The following is a 20,563-nucleotide window of genomic DNA, read 5'->3' on the forward strand; positions in this document are numbered from 1 at the left end:
TCAGTATATATAGAATGGGTAAAGTACATTCCTGCTGAAAAGAAAAAGCACTGATGAGTGAAAAGGCTCTCAAGATAATAATCAGACCTAGAAATTGAAAATGTCGTAAGCTGTTCCAGACAGTGCCAAGATGGATACTTGACTTTAAGGACAACTCTGAGTTGAGTAAGAATTTTGTCCACAGATGGCTGAAGGCAGAATGAGAACTGACATGGTTGCAGGCAAGTGAATGGGTTAGTGATTTAATCATCAAGTCATAATCTACAACTAGTTGTCTATCTGTTTGTGTGGTATGTGCTAGCTAATTACTGCAATTGTTGGCAGCCAACATTCCATTTAGATTTGTACTGCAATTGCAGTGATAACCTCATTGGGACACTCTTACTTCCAAGTTGTAGGGTAGACAAATCAGCTTTTGGAAAGAAAGTTTTCTGTGTAGAAGAAAAGGAAAATGCTTCTGGGCATTAAATCGAAGCCCATGAGCCATTGCTGAACAGTGTCAAGATTTGAGAAAGCCCATTTTCTCCTCCCAATTTTTAAAATTGTTTGTTTCCACAGTAGGAAAAACAAAGCAACTGAGAAGGTAACTGAGAACCAAACACAGCAAGAGAGCCATTTTCCTTGGGGAAAGTGTCCATGGCTGGGGTTGAAAATAACATGGAGCAAATATTAAGACTGACAAGATGAGCTTAAATTAAAAGATTCGGGACCCAAACCCGATTGCCACCTACGGCTTTGGACCAGCATTCGGGGTGGCCCTGTGGTAACGGCCGATGTCTCACCACGGGTCAGAGGACACCCCAGGCTCCCCAGGCAGCTGGGAGCCACGAACAGAACATTGCCACACTCAGGGTGTGTCAGACACGCTGACTTGGGTCAGCAGGGGTGTGTAGGCCATCACAGCCTGCACTGCTGGTGCCTACCACCAGCTCCCTACCAGAGGTTCCCTTTCCAGCTCAGAGCCAGAATTCGGGAGTGTTTGTCCACCACACCACAGCAAGTCAGGGGCCTCTGTTTGCATCACCAACCCAAGGAACTACAGCAAACTGTAGAGCAGAAGTGATGTTACTGGGCTGCTCGAGTGTGATCCCGAAAAGAATTCCTGTTCATGGAAGTACTGACATATATGTTCTTAAATCCTGAAAGCAGCTCACAGGGATTCCCTTTCCTTTCTTATAATTTAAAAACATGGAGCATGTTCACTGTAAACCCTTGATGTTAAGGCAACATTAGATCTACAATTAAAAGATTTGTAAAAACCAAAACTCTCCCAGTGAGATTTACTTTGTCTAGCTACATGTATCCAGGAGGACTTTTTTGCTTATTGTGTACTAAGACTGTTCCATTTGCACCAAAAGAGTTGACCAGGACCAAATAAAAGAATCCTTATTGTCCCATTTCCTTGGCTTTTTACTTCTGCAGTGCATTACTCCAGAAATTTCTTGTCTGATTGCACAAAATACTGGGTAAGAAGGGAAGCAGTGGGCCTGTCTGTGAGAAATACTCTGGGCTTCACTCTGAACAAAAAGATACAGAATTATTTAGGACACATAAGATTATAAAATGTTCCAAAGTGCTACTCAGTAAAGCAGCAATACAGTTCTCAAGATGTCCTGAAAAATAACATTAACAATAAAGCTTTGTTTTCCTTGCCCAGGAAGTACTAAGCAGAACAGCTGATTTCAGTTTGGAAATAATTTAGGGAAAAGTCTGGTCTCTGTGGATAAGAAATATAGCAACCAAAAAAAATATAAAAATCTGTTTATCTTTCTTTCATTGTAGCATTCACAAAGGCCCAGATTCTTTATGAGTGCTATGGAACTGAAAATTGGAACCTGATCCATTACTGCAGAAGGCAAACTTATTTCCAAATAATTTTCTACCGATTACTTTTCCACTCAGCTAAATGAACTGAAATGTGTTGAAAAGCAAACTGAGCTTAAGAAACAGAGAGACAGACACTAAAGCATTTGTTTCTGAAGGAACAGGCTTTAAAATTAATTTAACTATGCTCATGGTAACTCAGAGTTACCCAGATTCTTCCAACTCCTAGACTGGCTCAGTGCACTGCACATTTCTAACCATCTCCCCTCCAACTGCACTCAAAATTATTCTCCTCCTGTGACTTCTTGATCAGGTTATCCATATGGGGCAAGTCCTAACATTAATATTACTCTTTGGTGGCAGCCGCACTCAAGGCGGCCCTGCAGCTGAGCTCAACCTTGGCCACCTTCTGATACAATAGTAATTTTAAACATACACAACTTTAAACACTCTTAATTCCACCCAGCTAAAAGAGATATAGGTTAGAGAAAACAAAAGAGAAACAATAAATATATCCATGCCACTTTTCTGGCTACGTACACATCTGTCACCATTCTCCAAAAGGGACCTTGACATTCCTTGCTCTAGACATGAAAAGTTCCAGCCCATGTTAAGCTTGAGCCTGTTTGCCATGCCAGTCCTGACTTCCTGTGCTGCCCTCTGCAGATGCAGGAGCAGCCACGACTCAAGTCACGAGGATCATAACCATGGTGCGTTTTCAAGGAAGTCAATTCTGAAAGCCAAACTCAAAACCAAGTAGCCTGGCCAGCTGTCCCTCTTCACCTTAGAAACACCCACACTTCCAACTTCTGTTGCAAGATTTTCCAGACTTGTGCTTAGGATTGCCACAAAGCCTGGCAAAAAATACTGCCACAAAAAGACTGGCAGAGCTAAAACAGTTCTCTCTCCACTGACCTACTGAAAGCAGAAGCAAAAAACCACAAAGTTCTTCCATCCAAAAACCCTCTCTCCACATCTGGTACCCTAAGATTTCTAAAACAAAAGGCAGGTTGCTGCTCATCCTCATTTCACTGCTGAACAAAACCACTGAGCTGTCCAAGGAAGCTGAAAACTTGCTACAGTCAAACTGCCTGGCATTGCTGCCCGCAACATGTCACAGTCTTTGGTATCTGCACGTCACCAATGATCTCTAAGAACACAATATGAAAAGCATCCCAGAGAAGTGACAAAAAATTAGGACGAAGCTCGTACACGTTACACGAAATTAGAAGGAAGGATGAGTTTACATCAGTCAAAAAGATTTCAGACTTAACTTACTGACAGACTTTGGAAAACTGACCAAGTATAAAGAAGAGAGATTTCCTGCTTCTTGAAAGAAACAAAGTTGATTGGTTGGGCTCAATACAATGTCACTATTAGCACTAAAAAAGCCAACACCATTTAGACAGGCAGAGCAAGGCTTGAAAATGGAATGGAAACTGGAGAGCTGCCTGGCAAACTCACACTGACTCGTTCTGCTTCCAAAAAGACCCCAGCAATGCCTTTTGCCCAAGGGATCTATATATGTTTTATACAAACACCTAAAAATCTCCTATCATTTATAAATAAGCCTTTAAGTATTAAACTTGTAAATTCTCTGTTGCAGCTGCATTTCTTCAAGGATGCACAGAAGAACTCACATAGTTTAATACACGTGTACACACATGCATAGTTATCTTTTCACTTAAATACACCCACATCTCCCATCACTTTGCCTTCCATTATGGGTTGGAACCATTTTTAAGCAATGTTGCTAAAGGTCTGGGCCACAGTGTGTTTAACTACAGCTCCAGAAACAGTTCTCAAGATGAAAGAAAGATTTCTTAGAAAATCTCACCATAAACCCTGAGATCAATGTCTCTTTGGCTCTCGCCTGCAGCATTGACTGCAACACAAGTGTATTTCCCTGTGTCACTGATCTGAGCACTGGTCAGTGCCAAGACTCGGCCCCCAGACAGAACCTGCAACACAAACACGGCACATTCAGAACCCAGGCCTCAGTGTAAAACAAGCAGAGAGAAATACTAGGTTTCATTTCAAGATGAAAGACTTGTTTTGCCACTGCTTCCCACCATCTCTCTGTTGCCTGGACTCTTCCCTGCACTCTGCTGTTGACTTTTGCCTGAAACTTGCAACAGCAGAAGTCCAACTTCATGCAAGTCCATAAGGAACTCCTGGCATCTGCAAGTCTTTGTGGGATCTGAACCTTCTTCCCTCTTACCAGCTTCAAACATTCTATCACATCTTTTATCTCTGCCCTGAGCTGTCTCCACAACATACTCATGTCCATTCCCTTTCCTTTCAGATCATAAAATTTGCTTTCAAAGAGCAACCAAGCCCTCTCTCCTTTGCCATATATCCTTACATCAGTGGTTGGTCTTTTTTTCTGAATCACTATTGTATGTAATGAGGTATTACATGATCTTGAGCTCTACAGATCTCTGCAGCACATGAATATGGTCCAATTTTTTCTTCTTGCCAAGTAAAAAATTGGTTGATACAAACTCTTACTCAGTATGAAATCAGTTCAAAGAACCACCTTATTTCAATATGTCTGTATCTTCCACATCACACAGCAATTACTGGAGCTAAACTCACAGCAATGACCTACAGCAAAAGTATTTTCATTCCAAATCCTCTAACTTACTCTGTTCCATTCAACTGCACCAGTTTCCTACCGTAAGAGGAAACAGCAGGATTTGAACCCAGTACCTGGAGTCCATCACTAAAGCTGGAAACAGGGCTACCATCTTTTAGCCAAGTCAGAATAGGTGCAGGGATGCCTCTGGCTTCACACTCCAGTCGCACCAGGTTATTGACCACCACTGTCACCATGTCACTGCTGCCAGAGATCGATGGTGGCACTGAAAGAAAACAAAAGAAAAGAAAGCTGAAACAGCTGCATCAGAGTATTAATCACAATCAGTTAAATGGGTCACTTACTTCTGAACATTATTTCTCCTTGTGCAAGGCACTAGGTTGTTGAAATGATCTCTCATGCTACTCTTACTGAACTGTTGCCACTTGTTTGCTCTGTGCCAAATCCTGCTCCCTCCTTGCACGAGCAGTCTGATCACTGCAGTGGAACTACTGCGAGCAAGGTAGGCAGGGTGCACAGCCCACAGGACAGCTGTGAAACCCAGGAACCACAACACAAAACCAGAAAATATTCCTTCCCACTTTTATAATGTTCCATTTAAACCTTGTGAAAGGCGTTAGGACTAGTGGGGATTAAAGAAGTTTTCATATGAACTGCATAAAGCAAATACATATGCCAAGTAATAAATGGGCCTCGCAGAGCATATGTGAACATTTACCAGTTTATAACATCTGTCTGTCTGACAATAAAAAACATCTTCATGAACATCTCTAAACACTTACTGTAAGTATACAGTGGAGCAAACTTTGTAGAGCTATGTTAAAATGGCACACAAGAAGTCTTATAAAAAGGGAGATGTTTCATTTATCAGGAGAATCAAAACAATTCCACTTGCTCCTACAACTAAAACTTTATTACTAAAGTTTTACAGTCAGTATCAGTACAAAACTTCATACTTGAAGTCACTCCTAGAAAGAGAATAGTGGGATCTATTCATACATATCCTATGTGGTGAAAAAGCATGTGTAAAATTCTGTACTGAAAATAAGATTCATTAACTAATTCAGCCTGTAACCCAGACTACCTGCTCTTTGATAATTCCAGGAACAGCAGAAATGGCAGGAAAAAAAAAAAGCAAGTGTGATTTCATAATCTTTTTTTCCTACACACATGCATGCAGTTCCATTGTTCTCAAAGGCCTGAAAATGTTATAGTGGTGAGAAAGTAGTGGAAAAAATTCTTATCATGAAATCATATGAATATACTAAACTAGCATTCAATCTGCTTCCTTCAGCAGGCCTAATCTGATGCTAAGCCCACAGTATCAGGCATTGTTTTCAATGCAAAACTAATCTGGTAATTTCTACCACAGCTACTCCATCCACAACAGCACCAACAAGAGAAGTTGTTGAACATGACCAGTAATGGATGCATACAGTTGCTCATTCCCAATGCCAACCACCTCACAGAAAGCTAGAGCAGGCTTTCAGGAAACAGAGCACAACTTTGTGCCCTTGACACTTCAGAGTCTGCTCTCTGTTAAGTAGTCAGTCTTTATCCCCCCATTAAGAGGGGAAAAATCTCCAGTTTCCTCTTCTCCAACTCATAATCTCTAAGTAAACAGGATTATAAACTTGCTCACGGTAAACTCAAAAGCACTCATGGAAGCCTGGCACACCAGCTGAATTAAGTAGGTTCATGGCTAGGTGTTTCACCTTCCTCTGATGAAATTAGCTCTGGCTCCAGCTGCATTTATTCAGTTCTAGAAGGGGAAATATTTCTAAGTCATAAAGTATTAAAACCCTAGAAAACTCTGGATGTATCCACTGAAACTCTGCCACCCAACAAGAGACACACATACACTCAGGAGCTATTTTTCATTTTTCAGTTTGACCAGAATAATAACCTTGGCTCTAAATATTTCCTGAGAATTAAACACTGGGTGGGGTTAATTGCCTTTGACCATGTCTTGAGCCATCAGTTTCTCCCATGATGGTCATTAATTCCATAAAAATGTACTGCCCAACTCATTATTTGTTAATTAACATTAGGAGGAACTACATACTCTGTGTGCATCTCAGCTGGGGACACTGTGCCAAATCTGAGCCATGGGTTTGCAGGGAAGACTCCCACAGAAAACCAGCTACATTGTGCATGTATCAAAGATAAGAATTTGGATCATGGCCTCTACCAACAGCCGCTGAAATCAGTGGAAAAGCTCCAGTTTGGAGTGTCTCATGTCTGCAGACACCCACACTTCCACTTCATTTTCTTAGACACGGTACATTTTTCTTTAAAACTCCTGGATTATGAAAAAGCATTTGATCAGTGTCTTTATCTACTGTGAGCCTTCAAGTCCTCTATAGCAAAACCCACCAATTGCTGAATTGATAACATAGATACATTTTCCACAAACCTGGTGCCTCTGCCTATTCTTTCTTGAATTGACTTCCCTACCACGTTTTCCTGGTTCAAAACATGTATTCTAACGTTGCTAAAAATCAGAAGAGTGTCTGTTCTTCCCTCTGCCCTGTGCCATATCTCTTCCAGCATGATGGGGTGGTGATAAATCTGCTCAACAGACTTGAAACTTGAGAAAAGCAAAGGTGCTGCATGTAGGGGGGGCTGTAAGCCTTATGATCCTTACCATGAACCTGCAGACTGTAAAACAACTCAGCTGTGCCTGCTGTGTTGACAGCCACACACCTATAGAGGCCGGTGTCCGAGATCTGAGCCCCCTCGATCTGCAGGACCTGCCCCCTGTGCAGGAAGGAGGCGCCTGCGGCAGCGGCAAGTGGGCGGTTGTCTTTGTACCAGGTGATGGCTGCAAAATGAAAGGGAAGATGGGAAAGCTGCCAAAAATGCTGCCACTACAAACAGAGACAGCAAATACTCCAGTATCAATATTAATCAGAATTCATAACAATAACAAGTAACTAGAAGGTGAGGACATCTGTAACATCTGTGCACAACCCGGAATTCAACAGCAGAGGTGACACCATCATCACCCTGCAGTTATGAAAATATGTGCTGAAGGGAAATAATTATCACACAGAACATCCTTAGAGAGGATTTACTCATCCCAAGGCCAACAGCAGCTACTTAAAAATATGCAATAATATGACAGATATCTTTTTATCACCTTTCACCCCAAAATATTGCTAGATTAAAGTGAACCGCCTGGAAACACGTACGGAAGGAAAATGCAAGCGACCAAATCAAGGTTCAGCTGGCAGCTTGAAAAACTGGAAACAGAGCCCAGAAAACTGGCATTACTCCAAAAGGACATTTCATAGAGACTTGATAACCAACAACAGGACTTCTTTGCACCTCAGCCAAAAGATGGCACCCTCCATCAGCAGAACGTGTAACTAATGCTTTCCTTGGCATCACTTGGCTATTCCATCAGATGAAACTGCTACTTAAGGAATCAAATTCTGTAGCACCAAGTTTTCTGTGAAAGACACACATTGAGGAAGTCATCTGGCCTGGCTGATGAACAAGACTGCAGGCAGGTTTCTTCTCCAGTGTGAGTTTTGCTATCACTTATCTTAGGTAATGTTGTATCTTGACATTAGTGTGTGGTATCATATCATATGCAGAAGAGGTGAACAACCTGGTTTTATTGTATAAATTATCTTAATCCCTTTATTTTAATTGTTTGTCCTAAAATTGGTAATTTGATGAGAAAAAAGTGCAAGGTGGATATTAAATCCTTCTGTTATCATAACATTTTACACAAATCCCCAATAATTGCAAATTTTGTTTTACACAGGTATAAATGATTCCAGAAAATACTACTTTGCTGAGAATTAATTCTTCTTAAGGTGGAGAAGGTGAACCTGGATGTGAACCTGCCATTTAATAACTCCTTTCTTCTGAACATGGGATTATCATCACCACAAGAATAATTGCTATACTAGATATTAGTTACACACCATTCTCCAAGTTCTGCTGTATGATGATTAATATATACATTTCTTCTATTAACACAGTATTTTTATATCCTATCAGAAGAAGACTGGATCAAAAAACACATATAGGAAAAAAGATATATAAACCAAAAAAGATTACCTATAAAAAAAGATCTAAAAAAAAAAAAAATCCTAGTGCTGAAAGAATCCCAGCAGTGAAGTGACCCAAATCCAGACTGCTTGACATGTTTTTCAGTTCAGAAACAATTCAAAAGGTCCATCAGGCTAAACAGTAGCCAAACTCCTTTCAGCTCTCACCTGGCTTACTGTTTATGAGTTACATGGGAAACTTGCCTTAAAAAACCCTACAGTTCCATAAAACACGAGGATAAAACAGATATGGCCTAGTTTTCAAAGTTTATAATATAAGGAGAACTCACAAAATCATGACTATAATTTGCCATCAGGGCAAGCCCCAGACAGCACTGCACACACAGAGAAAACCTACTCATTCTTCCAGGCAAAGGGCCCAGTCCAAACAAGGATCTTCCTAATAATTTCAACAGACTTTAGGTAAGGTCCCAGCCACAGCACTTGACTGGCACAACTCAGTACACAAGGCATTGTTCTAAGGCTGCCCTGCTCTATAAAATACTGAGCCGACAGGAAATTTAGCAGAATCAGAGAATTGTTTTGCTTGGCAAAGACCTGTAAGATCATCAAGGTCGACTGCTACCCCAGCACTGCCAAGGCCACCACTAAACCATGTCCCTCAGCAGCACATCTACATGTCTAGAAGTCTAGAAGTATCCTTGTCTATTGCTGTACATGCAAGGCAGTAGATTATCCCTGTGTTTTCCACTCCTTTAATTTAAAATGTTGGGGATTACTGAATTCTTCAGTACTTTCTCCACATCAGTTCACATACTGACATTTCCCATTATACCCAGTGTTTGGTAGTTTCTAACCAGCTTAAAACCCACAGAATTAACTTCACATTCAGATGATCCATTATTTTCAAATGACAGGTAAAAGTGAAAACCTTTTCAAAGATCTGCTTCATGGTGCATACCTGGCAGGGGGTTCCCAGATGCTCTGCATTCGAGGTGGATTGGATTATTCACCACCACTGTTTCATTTAACATTTTCCCTGCATCTTCCAGACTGGGTGGTTCTGGGAAAAGACAATGGCATCAGGTTTTCATTAATTTAGCCACCCAGCTAGCAGAAGATCCAATCACAAAGTAATCTGCCCTCTGAGAAACTTTGGGCAATGAATTGCACAAGATTCAACTAAACAGTTGGAGGACTGAAGAATTTCTCAAGGAAGTATGTCTTTGAAATGAGAGTACTAATTATATAATCTCAGTAGTGCTAACAGGAATAAAACATTATTTGTATTACTTTTTTTTTCCCCCCCCCAGGAAAAAGGGCACTTGAAGTGGACTGGCAAGAAGTGGGTGCACAACAAACAGTAACTTTTGTAAAGGCAAGCTCATCTCATGACCTGGTAACAAATAACTGAGTGTTGTACATGGCTTTAACAAAGTAAGACTCTTTACCTTAGTAAAGTTTAGAAATTTCCAAAATGACAAAACCAGCAGATAATAACAGTTTGAACATGAAGACGGAGAATGAAAGAGGTATTTGTGAGCATGGGGCTGACACCAGAATTAACTAAAACACAATTATTACAGTATGAGTGTGGTTTCTGTTTCTGAGTCTCATCCACGGATATACTGCAATCTCTCTTCATTTCAGTTTAACATTTTCCAGTTACTGGAACTTTGGTTTGACAGTCACCATAATCACAGCCATCATGAGCTGTGTCCACTCCTGCACCTCCTGTATCCTTTGTTAGGACTGGGTCACATCAAGAAGGCACAATACATTGTGACCACTTCTGAGGCAAATATATGTAAATCATGGTGAGAGAATTTATTAAATCGACATACAAACAACAGCTTCACAAGTTTCCCTGATTACTTTTATACTGTTTATAGCTGCAAAATAGAATTCCTTACAAACAGTCTGGAAAATCCCCTCAGAAGATAATGTTTCCTTCTCAGAAAAGTCAATTTGTGTACAATTTCCCCATTGCAAGGTGCTGGACATGCCATTATCCCCAGAAGACCTGGATCATGGTCACAAAGCCAGCAGTGGTGCATCACATCGTGGTTCAGAAGCACAGAGTGCCCTTCTGAGAGGTGGGTTAAAGGCATTTGGCTTCTTGGGATAGCTCTGACCAGCAGAGCTAACTGGGAAGGCATTCCTTTCTGTGGTCCTTGGTACCACAGGAGAAAGGCTGAGTTCCTAGCCAGCCAACTTTTGCCCTGACTTCTTACTAATTGAGTGGGGCAAAGAAAGAAAACTGAAAGGTGGGTGTGCAGAGACAACAAAAATGCCAGAGAGCTTAAAAGAGAAAGGGATACGGATGTCAAAAAGCTGCCTTAAACCAGGCACATTGAGCTTCTAACTGGAGACAGAAACATCATTACCATGCACAAGAAGCCGGACGTGCTGCTGGGCTTCTCCTGCAGCATTTGTTGCCACACAAGTGTATCGACCAGCATCTTCCAGCAGGGCCTTGACAACTTGCAGAATACGGCCTGAAGACTCCAGCTGTACCAAAACAGAGAGCAGGGAACCACTTTACACAACAATCCCAGGCAGAGCCATTAAGGGGAATGGCAAAGCAGATGTTTCTGCTGAACACAGCCAGTCTCATCTTTCTTCTAACCTGGGGCTAAATCCTCATGCAGGAGGTGTCTTGGCAGTTCAGAGACTCTCATGTTCCTGGGACATGGGCATTATTAGCTGTACAGGTGAAAAGAGGCCTGGATGGCAGAGGGACAGGCAAGCAAGTGGAGAGTAGGCTGCAGGCAGAGAGAGCTGCCACTTGAAAGATGTCAGAAACCACTCCAGCCTAAAGTAAATCCAAGCCGTTCCAAGAGCTTGACTCCCAGGAGCATGTAAGCACTGGGGAGGGCTGTTCATTGCAAGTCAGAACTCCAGTGAGACAGGACATGTACAGGTAGGTGCTGCAGTGCTCATAGAAAACCTCAGCTAACCCCACCTCACAGTGACAAGGAGGTAGAGCCACCTCACAGCTGGCAGACAGCCACACTGTGAAGGTTGAAGTACACATGCCAGGAGCCAGAGGCTGAATTTACAGTCATGGGCTCTCCTGATATGGAGGTGTCCAATGGGATTCAGGCTGCTAAACCCTGCTACTCAACCTGAGATACCATCCTATTCAGGTAACAAGCCCATCACTCTCCAGGATGGAGCTTTAGCATCTTTATGCCACAGCATGAGGGAAGCAAAAGGAAAAGCAGCACTAACATGTATAACTTATTGTAAATCTCATTCATTGTTTGGATCCTGTAAGAGAGTAGTGCTTACTCTTATATTTCCTCTGGCTGTATTTACTGGTTGACCATCTTTTAACCAAGTTATGGAAGGGCTGGGAATGCCACTGGCTATGCACTGTAGAGTCACAGGCTTGTATATCACCACAGCTCTCTCAGAAGTCCCAGCTGATTTGATGGTTGGAGGAACTGGAAGAAGCACCACAGACAAAAAAAAGTATGACGTGAACACACGCGTTGACAGATACAGAAGCAGTATCTCGCAGGTAAGAGCAGCTCTACTTCTATTTCTTCTACTCTTCTCTCCAGTTTTTCAACCCACTAATAGAAATAAAGGTTTACAGAAAATTTGAGCACCTTCTTGCCAGCAATTTAAAATACAGGCAGCCTGCTGCTTTCTGCCCCCCACCCTTGAGTAACCTACCATGCACAGTAACATCAAATTCCTTTCCATGTTCTCCTGCCTTATTTGCAGCCACACATTTATAGCGGCCGGTGTCTGACACTTGGGCTTGAGAGATGAGAAGTTTCTGTCCATTTGATAAGATCTTATGTCCAGCTCCCTCTTCAACTGGTTGACCATCTTTCAACCACCTACCAAAAAGAAGTACAGACTCAGACCTCTATAGTAGTAAGATCAACAACACTCCTAAATACGCACAACTCTGTTAGTTTCTAGGAAGGTCTGGAGACGACAGGTAATGTTTTGCTTTTCTGAGCACCCCGGACCAAGATGGAGCACAGGGGACCAGGCACCAAAGAAGTAGTCAGAAATGTGACAGCTGGGAAACAAGAGTGAAAGCAGATGCCACCAGCAAAGGAAGACAAATTTCCAAAGCAAAAGCAGTCACTGGTGGCAGATGAAAAATGTACAGTTGCATTAGCAAGGGAATGAGAATTCTGTGAGCACAATGAACCTATCCTAATTTCCAGGACATGCATATTGGCACAACATACCAAGCTACTTTAAAACAAAATTCTGATCCTGCCATGCATGTGCCTGATAGCATCTTATATGGAGCCAGGAGTCTGTCCTCCACGTGTTGACCATCACTGAATCATGTGAGCAGCTCACAAAGACTGCTTCCAAGCTCACCCAAATCAACCAGATTTTTTTGTTCCTACTGTCATACCAATCCCCTTACCTGATAGTTGGTGAGGGTGTCCCTGTTGCTGAACAATCCAGCTCCAAAGGGCTATGGAGAATCACAATATAATCCAAGAGCTCATCCCCACCTTCCACAAATGGTGGGACTGTAAGAGGGGAAAATACATCAATGGAAACATATGAGCATTAGAAACACCATAAAAAAAATATCTCAAATAGTCATGTTTAAAAAAAAACAACCCAAAACAAAACAATCTTGACATCTCTTTTACTTTGGGACACACGGAGATGTGTAATTCATCACTGTTCTTTTTTGAAGGGAAACATCTACCCAATGATATTCTGTGGCTTTAATTATTCTTTTCATTCTCCTTTACTGTTTCTAGGTTGGTTGTTTTTTTCCAGATTCTGTTGTTGGGGTGAGGAGGAAGCAGACTTTTAGCCTCCCTCTGTGAGCAGAAGAAAACAAAAGTGCAGAGGACCTGCTTCCAGATCCTTTTCAATCTGTCTCACTTTCTGGCAGTGGGTGGGCTGGGGAGGAAGCTACACAGCTCCTCCCAGTTCCTTCCCTGACTAGCAAGACCAGTGAGATACACCTGGAACAGAAGGATGGATGCTCTACATCTGCATGCAACAATAGGCAGTGTTATTCAAGCAAGCAGTTCAAAACCTAAAAATTAAGACTTTAAAATTCTTAAAGAAACCCTTCCATGTCAGGAGAAAGTGATTAAAGCCTGTATAATTCATTTACCTAGTGAGACTCAGAATGGGCTGCTGAGATTCAGACTGTGATAAAGGATTCAATGGAAAAAGAAGACAATATCATCTTCATGAAAGGTTCAAAGTCTGCACAACAGAGCTCCAATTCAGAAAGAGGTGTTCTTACCCCAGAGGCAACTACTCAGTGGTATTTTTTTAATGGATTCTTTTCCTATCTATGATTTTCTTCCAGAAAGGCAAGTTAGAAGAATTTTAAAGGTTCCTGAGAATAATATTTACCTACCACATGCACAAAAACTCTTCAAGAACTGAAAGTAAGAGTTTTCAAGCTGTCCTGTAAGTGTGGACAGAAAAAGTGTGCAGTGCCCAAGCTTAATTAAGTGTGCAGCTTGACTAACTGATCTTTCATATAATGACACTGACAAAAACACAAGGGCTATGGAAACCTGGTAAATCAGTAGCTCTGCTTGCTCACTCACCTAAGATTTCAACTTCATATTTGATTTCTTGTTCTCCAGCTATGCTTGTGGCCACACACAAATACTGGCCCTGGTCAGCCTCAACAGCATTCAGGATCTCCAGCTTCTTCCCACCAGACACAATGTGCAGGTTGTCACTTGCTTTCACAGGCACACCATCTTTTAGCCAGGTAAGGAGAGGTGGAGGGTTACCAGCAGCTTTGCACTCCAATGTCAGTGAATTGCCAGCAACTACCTGCCTGTTCTGGGCTGTGTCAGCATCACCCTCAATTACAGGAGGAACTAGAGAAAGGAAACAACATACTGCAAGTGATTCATTCTGTAGCTAGAAAATGTATTAAGAGCAAATGGGTTAGTTCCTCCCCACTCTCTTTGGCTCTAACACACCGTCACGTCACGCACAATTCCACGTGCAAATTTGCTGCTGGGGCAAGTCAAGACAAAGGGGAAACAGAGCAGGCAAATCATGTAGTTCAACAGTGACCAGCTGTATAACAGAGAGGCTCTGCAGGGCTCTGAGATGGAAGAACCAAATCTGAAGGCCTTAAAGCAGGTATTTGTTCAGCAGATACATACACAAAAGAGAACAGATACACAGAGAAGACATAGTTTTGATACTTCAGCAAAGCAAGGTGTCGAAAAGTTGTGAGCTTTTGGAGAGCAACATCAAGCAGAGGTTGTAAAGCTGCTTCTACGTGGCCCTGCTAATTCAGACCATCCTTTAAACACTGCAAAGGCTGCTGATGTAACCAAGGCAGAAACTCTTTTGAAACACACCTCCTGTAAGACAGTGAACAACCAAGTTCAATCAGCTCTCCCTTACCATAGACATTCACATCATACGTTTTTTCAGCAGCTCCAGCAGCACTGGTCACACGGCAGGTAAACTTTGCAGAATCTGACACTTGGGCCCGGGGGATCTGCAGGAATTGCCCTCTGTCCACATACTGAGCCTGGGGGCTGGAAATAATGGGGCGTCCATCCTTGTACCACGTAATGGTAGGAACAGGGGTTCCCTTGGTCTCACACTCCAATTTGATAAGATTGTGAAGAAGCACCGACACCTCTGTGGTAATATTGCCTCCTTTAATACTAGGAGGGACTATTTCAAAAGATAAAACAACAGAATTAAAGCCTTAGTATACGTGTCTGTGTAGATTTAAACAAATTAAACATTAGAATGCTGTAAGAATAAAAAATTTTAGCTTAGTCAGACTTCCAGAGGTACCTGGAAACATTTTGCTCTCTAGGCTCAAACACAAGCTGAGTGGGGACAGCTGGGCCCCCATGCATCCTGCCGTGCACTGGGACACGGCTCTGCCTCTGCCCTGTCTCTGAGGGGCAGGGAAAGACAATCCCTGCACACCTTGGGAGGTGAATCCTCCCAGTGAGGAACAACAATACCACATATATCCAATAGCCTCTATGACTGGAGGGCAAACTGCTCAGTACTCCAAACTTCTGAGGATGAAGTCACTTACTTTGAGACTAAATACGAGCTTAACAGTCCAGCTTTATGCTCCTATTTTTGAAACTTTTGGCCCATAATAATTTCCCTTGCTTGCTAGGCTGCAGCATTCAGATTTATTTTTTCTAGCAAACAAGCTCTCATGTAAATCAGCCAATATAAAGAGTTAGTAAATCTCTGTAGAAGTAATAAAAACACAGTGCAACTGGCAACAACTAAATTTATGACTGCTGAAAGTACCAGACATCTGGCAAACACATTAACTCCTCTGTTGCAAAAAACACTCCTAGACTTCCCCTGACTTTCACAGTGTTTATTTAAAATGCCACCACAGAAACACTAAGCAAAGTGTCAGTGAATGGACCTACATCTATGAGATGAGTCTTTCAGATCAGCAAGCCATGATGAAACATTTCCTAATTAATTTGTGTAAGAATCATAGAAACCTATAAAATAAGCTGAAACACACCTAGTTCAAAGGTGAATGTGTTTCTCTACCAGCAAATGCTTGTACCCACAGAGATGGAGAACACTCTTAACATGCTGTTTTGAGAAAATCTCAATGCCAAAAGTGGGGATAAAGAGCTAAATCAAAAATTAGCAGGAATTCACACCTAGGTTCCTCACTGACTCTGTGGGCTTCCATTCATCCAGCCAGGATTAATAAGATATGTGTAACTAGAGATATTCCATTCTACTATCACAAATTCTCCTCTCTGTTCTGAAGAACCTGAAGTAAGGTCTGCTCATCTGGGAGGATTTTATTTTTTTATTCCCCTAATATCAAAAAGCCACCATCAATTCTGAGTCCTCACAGTGTTTTCTTTTTCCCCAGTGGAAAGAGATTTCACTGACTGCTGTACAGGCATATACCTGTGCATGTGGTTGCTCCATGTTCCAGAGATGTCCCAGATGAGGGAAATAATGTATTATAAATTCAGTTATCAGAAAGAAAGACACACAGTCTTCAGAAGCAAATCCATAGCAAATGAGGACTCACCAGCTTAAGGCTCATGGAAGGGCTCACCTGCCCTTCCACACTTGTTCCCCCCGATCTCTACTGATTCTTTGTCTGCAAAATTGAAAACCTCTTCTTCTTGTCTCCTTTGAAGTCTTCCTTCAAAAGCTACTTTTTCCTTCTTCCATCAATCTCTTCCATCTTTTTCTCCCAACTGATCATGACCTAATTTACATTCAACTTATCTACGTTAATCACAAGAATTGTCTGCTCTCCATGTATTTGCTAAGACTCCACTGCTTGTAAAAACACAAAAAGGATACTCAATGTGCTGTAAATTTCACAAGAATAATAGTGCTGTTACTTCAGGGCAGGGCTTCTTCCCTTGCTATGAATGACCCCAGTTTACACCACTTGAAGCAAGATGACATACCACACTACCTGAAGATCATCTAGAACATTCTTTTTCAAAGACTATTTAGGACTGATTCTTACTGGTTTTGCACTTTACTTTATAACTTTACACTAACTTTTAACTTATTCCTGGCTGAATTTACTCCCAGCAGTAGGTTAGGGAAAATAAGACTAGGAGCGTATTCAAATTAAAAAATCTTCAAATTAATTTTATTCTAAGATGAAAATAATGAAGTCCATGTGATAATTAAATACATTAGTCAAAATTAAAGAGTAACAAAATGTGAGAAGGCCCTTCAAGATTTTTTTTCTTTCACCAATTAGAAATTTATAAAAAAAGCACATAAAAGCATGTAAATGCTCAAAAAGTTCACTTTGTGAACAGATGCATATTTGATTATGTTGACACACATTTTGCAGGATCAGAGCCTTGATTTATATTTGTTCAAGTATCTCCATTCAGAAAAGAAATCTTATCAGTAAAATCAAAGAACCTCCTAGGATCAGGCCTCCTGCAGACTTACCATGGATGATCACCTTGACCTCCTTCACTTGTTTGCCAGCAGCATTGGTGGCACTGCATTGGTAACGACCTTTGTCAACCCTTCGAGCGCTCCTGATGTGTAGAACTTGACCTCTGTCCAGAAGCTCAACATTGGGATCCCCCAAAAACAGGGGCCTGGAACAGAGATTATTTTGCTTCATAGAACTCTGACTCCATCCTTTCAACATCATTTGAAACTGACAGTAATAAGATGTTCTTTAATTGCAGTAAATGTACCATTAGAGAGCACAATTTGGCACTTTTCTGAAGAACTACCATGCCATAAATAACTATTCCAAGTTTTTTTGAGAAACCCAAACACAGAAGTACTTGACTCAGGTCATCCAGGATGTCAGCATGAGAGCCAGAGTCCCACTCCTGATCTCAGTTCCTGTTTCTAATTATTTAGGACATGACTGTCCTTTGCTGATGAGAAAATGTCTGTGTTCACCACAGAGAATTGTCACATCTGTAAATACCAGCCAGTGTCTACACTGAACTACACTATCCAACACCAACACTATTTAAAAACTTTTACAGCCCATTTCATTTTTCAGCTAATATTTAAGGTGCCAAGCATTCTTCTCTTCGTATGCTTTCCTGGAAGATGAGATGTGGAAGTGAAACACACAGGCTACAAATGTTTTAAAACCTTTCATGTTTACATGCAGAACTGCACAAGGCACTGCCTAGAAAAACGTTTGGGGTGGGTACTGCCTACCAATTAAAAAATCATGTCAGCAAAACAACTGTATTTTAACCATTGATATGCTTTATCTTGGTTCAAGCATTGTTTTGCTTCAGACACGACAGATGTGCTCAGCAGTGTCAGTAATGGCATAGTTCACAAAGAAAAGCAGGATGCAAACCCCTGATTAAAGATCTTACCACCTCACACCAGCACAAATCATATCCAGTGACAACAACTGAACACTGAATAGCTGAAAGCAGAGCTTGCTGGGACAGCTCATCCTCTGTCTTCTAAGGGAGGAATAACCCAGACACAGATCACAAAAGCTACAATACACTTACTTGCCATCTTTGAACCAGTGAATGTCAGGAAAAGGGAAGCCTTTGGCTCTGCATTCCAGACTGGTTTCCTGGTTGAGGATGACTGCCATTTCACCAGGGCTATCAGCACCTATGATACTCGGTGGAACTTTCGAAAGACAAATATAACAGGAAGAACTGGTATGTAAGTAGGAAGGTATGCTATGAACCTAGAAGAAACGCAGGAGTGGATCATCCTGTTCCCTCAAAACAACTGCACTTTCACTGCAAAGGGAATCCTTGATAGATCACAACATCATTTTTACCATGACAAGCACTGCCACACTTGTGTTAGTGAACTGTAGGTAAAACAACTCCTAAGTCAGACTGCTGTAGAAACCAAAGTATCAAAGACCAAAATCCAGTAATGAAAAGCAGCATTTTGTCTGTTACTGCAAGAGTGGCAAACTTTAAGTATCCAGAAGCCACCATGATAAGTGCTTTGGCAGCCAATATTTAATGGGCAGTGAGAGAAAGAACCTGTTTATAATTATTTGAAATGTGCTGGCTTCTTAAATATCATCATCTTTAAAAAAAACCACAACCACAAACAAAAACAAAGAACAAACAGAAAACCAAAGCCATGGAACTAACCTAGTACATCTAGGTTGAACAGCTTCTCAGAACTTCCTGCTACATTGATGGCTTTGCATGAATATTGTCCAGCATCATCAGTAGCAGCTTTAAGGAGCTTCAAGATCTTCCCATTGTGCAAAATCTGGAGAGTACTGCTTTCCACAACCTTAAAAGAACCCAAGACATTAGCCTTATGTGATCCAAGTTACACCAGCCAAGTATCACAGCTGGATTTTTATAAGAAAATGGTAGCTTTAGTCTCAGGATAATCTGTTTCCCCTTTCAGTTACAGCACTAATCTCCTCAACTTCTGCAATCTATTCAAGATGACTTGTAGCTGAAAATACATAAGTGGGAAAACCTCACAATTATTTTGTCTATGAGTAATGGTCAGGCAGAAAGGTGCATAAAGGGGTCTCTCCTCATCTTAAACTATCACTTTTCAGCTACAAGTAGAAGCAGAGGAGTGAAGGATAATCCAGAGGGATTCAAATAACTTCCAAGAATTCTTATTACTCCATCAACAAGACTAGAGAAAATACCATTACTGGTCCCCTCTGCAAGGACTCTGGCATCTACAATTCTGGGAGATCGCTGAGGCTAATTCCTATGGGAAACTTGAAAATTAAGACTTCAGTTTTGACTTACTGAACAGCTGAATGAATGGATTAGCCATATTTAGCTGTTTTTCTGTGTGGGTGTTCTCAGTGCAGTTTAAATACACACAAAGGTATGCACATGAATTTCCTTTAAATGAGCTCTCATATCAAGCACTCTAAAGCCAACACAGAACTGGCTGATGATGGCTACATTACTTCAGTTAGGTTACCTGAACATACCTGGATATCTTCTTTATACCAGGAGATGACTGGGAAAGGGTTACCAGATACTTCACAGAAGAGACTGACAGGGTGATGGACAACTACGGATGTATTTGTCACCTTTTCTTGATCTCTTATCTCAGGAGGAACTACAAGAAAGTTCAAAGTCATGTACTAAGCCTTTTATACCAGTGGTTTCCCACTTCGTCCTCCATCCCAAGTCAAGGACCTCTCTAATCTAAATTTTTCAGACCCTTTTCATTCCCTCCCCAACGCTTCCATTTGCCTTTTGGAGCTGGACATGTTTCTTTATGTCCTTCTCTTTATCAAAAAACAGGGTTCTTCTCTTGCCCAATAACAGTTACTCCCAAGGACATTCACTCAAACACTATCACCATCAACATCTTAAGAGAATCATCTTATTATTTAATCTTAATTTTATTTAATCTTAACTTTATTCTTAATCTTAAATCCCATGTTATTTGCTTAGCATAAAAAGGAAGCAGATTCCAGAGTCGTCCTTCCCAATAACATCTGCCTGTCATTTGTCCCACTATGAAGGCAAAGAGAACAGCCTTATGTGGTGGATTAGAAAGTTCAAACCCTGCTGATGAGCCCTGCTGGCACAAGATGGAATTCCTGCTTTTCTCACAATAAAGTCAGGATAAAATCCTGCTCAGAGAACAGAACTATCATGGGAAGTGAACAAGGGTGGAA

At 41.3% G+C, this 20,563-nt stretch overlaps 1 protein-coding gene across 1 annotated transcript in view; it reads right to left on the reverse strand.

Annotated features, from left to right (window-relative positions):
- HMCN1 (hemicentin 1) overlaps positions 1-20,563 on the reverse strand; it is a 189,408-nt gene that overhangs the window by 71,810 nt on the left and 97,035 nt on the right. The window contains exons 27-40 of the mRNA XM_051625140.1: positions 19,865-19,995; positions 19,044-19,191; positions 18,432-18,558; positions 17,380-17,534; positions 14,839-15,117; positions 14,016-14,297; positions 12,854-12,962; positions 12,133-12,302; positions 11,743-11,897; positions 10,836-10,959; positions 9,410-9,511; positions 7,071-7,247; positions 4,537-4,688; positions 3,662-3,785 (exon numbers count right to left, since the gene is read on the reverse strand). Coding sequence (XP_051481100.1) covers positions 3,662-3,785; positions 4,537-4,688; positions 7,071-7,247; positions 9,410-9,511; positions 10,836-10,959; positions 11,743-11,897; positions 12,133-12,302; positions 12,854-12,962; positions 14,016-14,297; positions 14,839-15,117; positions 17,380-17,534; positions 18,432-18,558; positions 19,044-19,191; positions 19,865-19,995 — 2,235 coding nt within the window. The remainder of the gene's footprint in view (positions 1-3,661; positions 3,786-4,536; positions 4,689-7,070; positions 7,248-9,409; positions 9,512-10,835; positions 10,960-11,742; positions 11,898-12,132; positions 12,303-12,853; positions 12,963-14,015; positions 14,298-14,838; positions 15,118-17,379; positions 17,535-18,431; positions 18,559-19,043; positions 19,192-19,864; positions 19,996-20,563) is intronic.

Source organism: Apus apus, chromosome 7, assembly GCF_020740795.1.
Source record: "Apus apus isolate bApuApu2 chromosome 7, bApuApu2.pri.cur, whole genome shotgun sequence".
NCBI classification, from domain to species: domain Eukaryota; kingdom Metazoa; phylum Chordata; class Aves; order Apodiformes; family Apodidae; genus Apus; species Apus apus.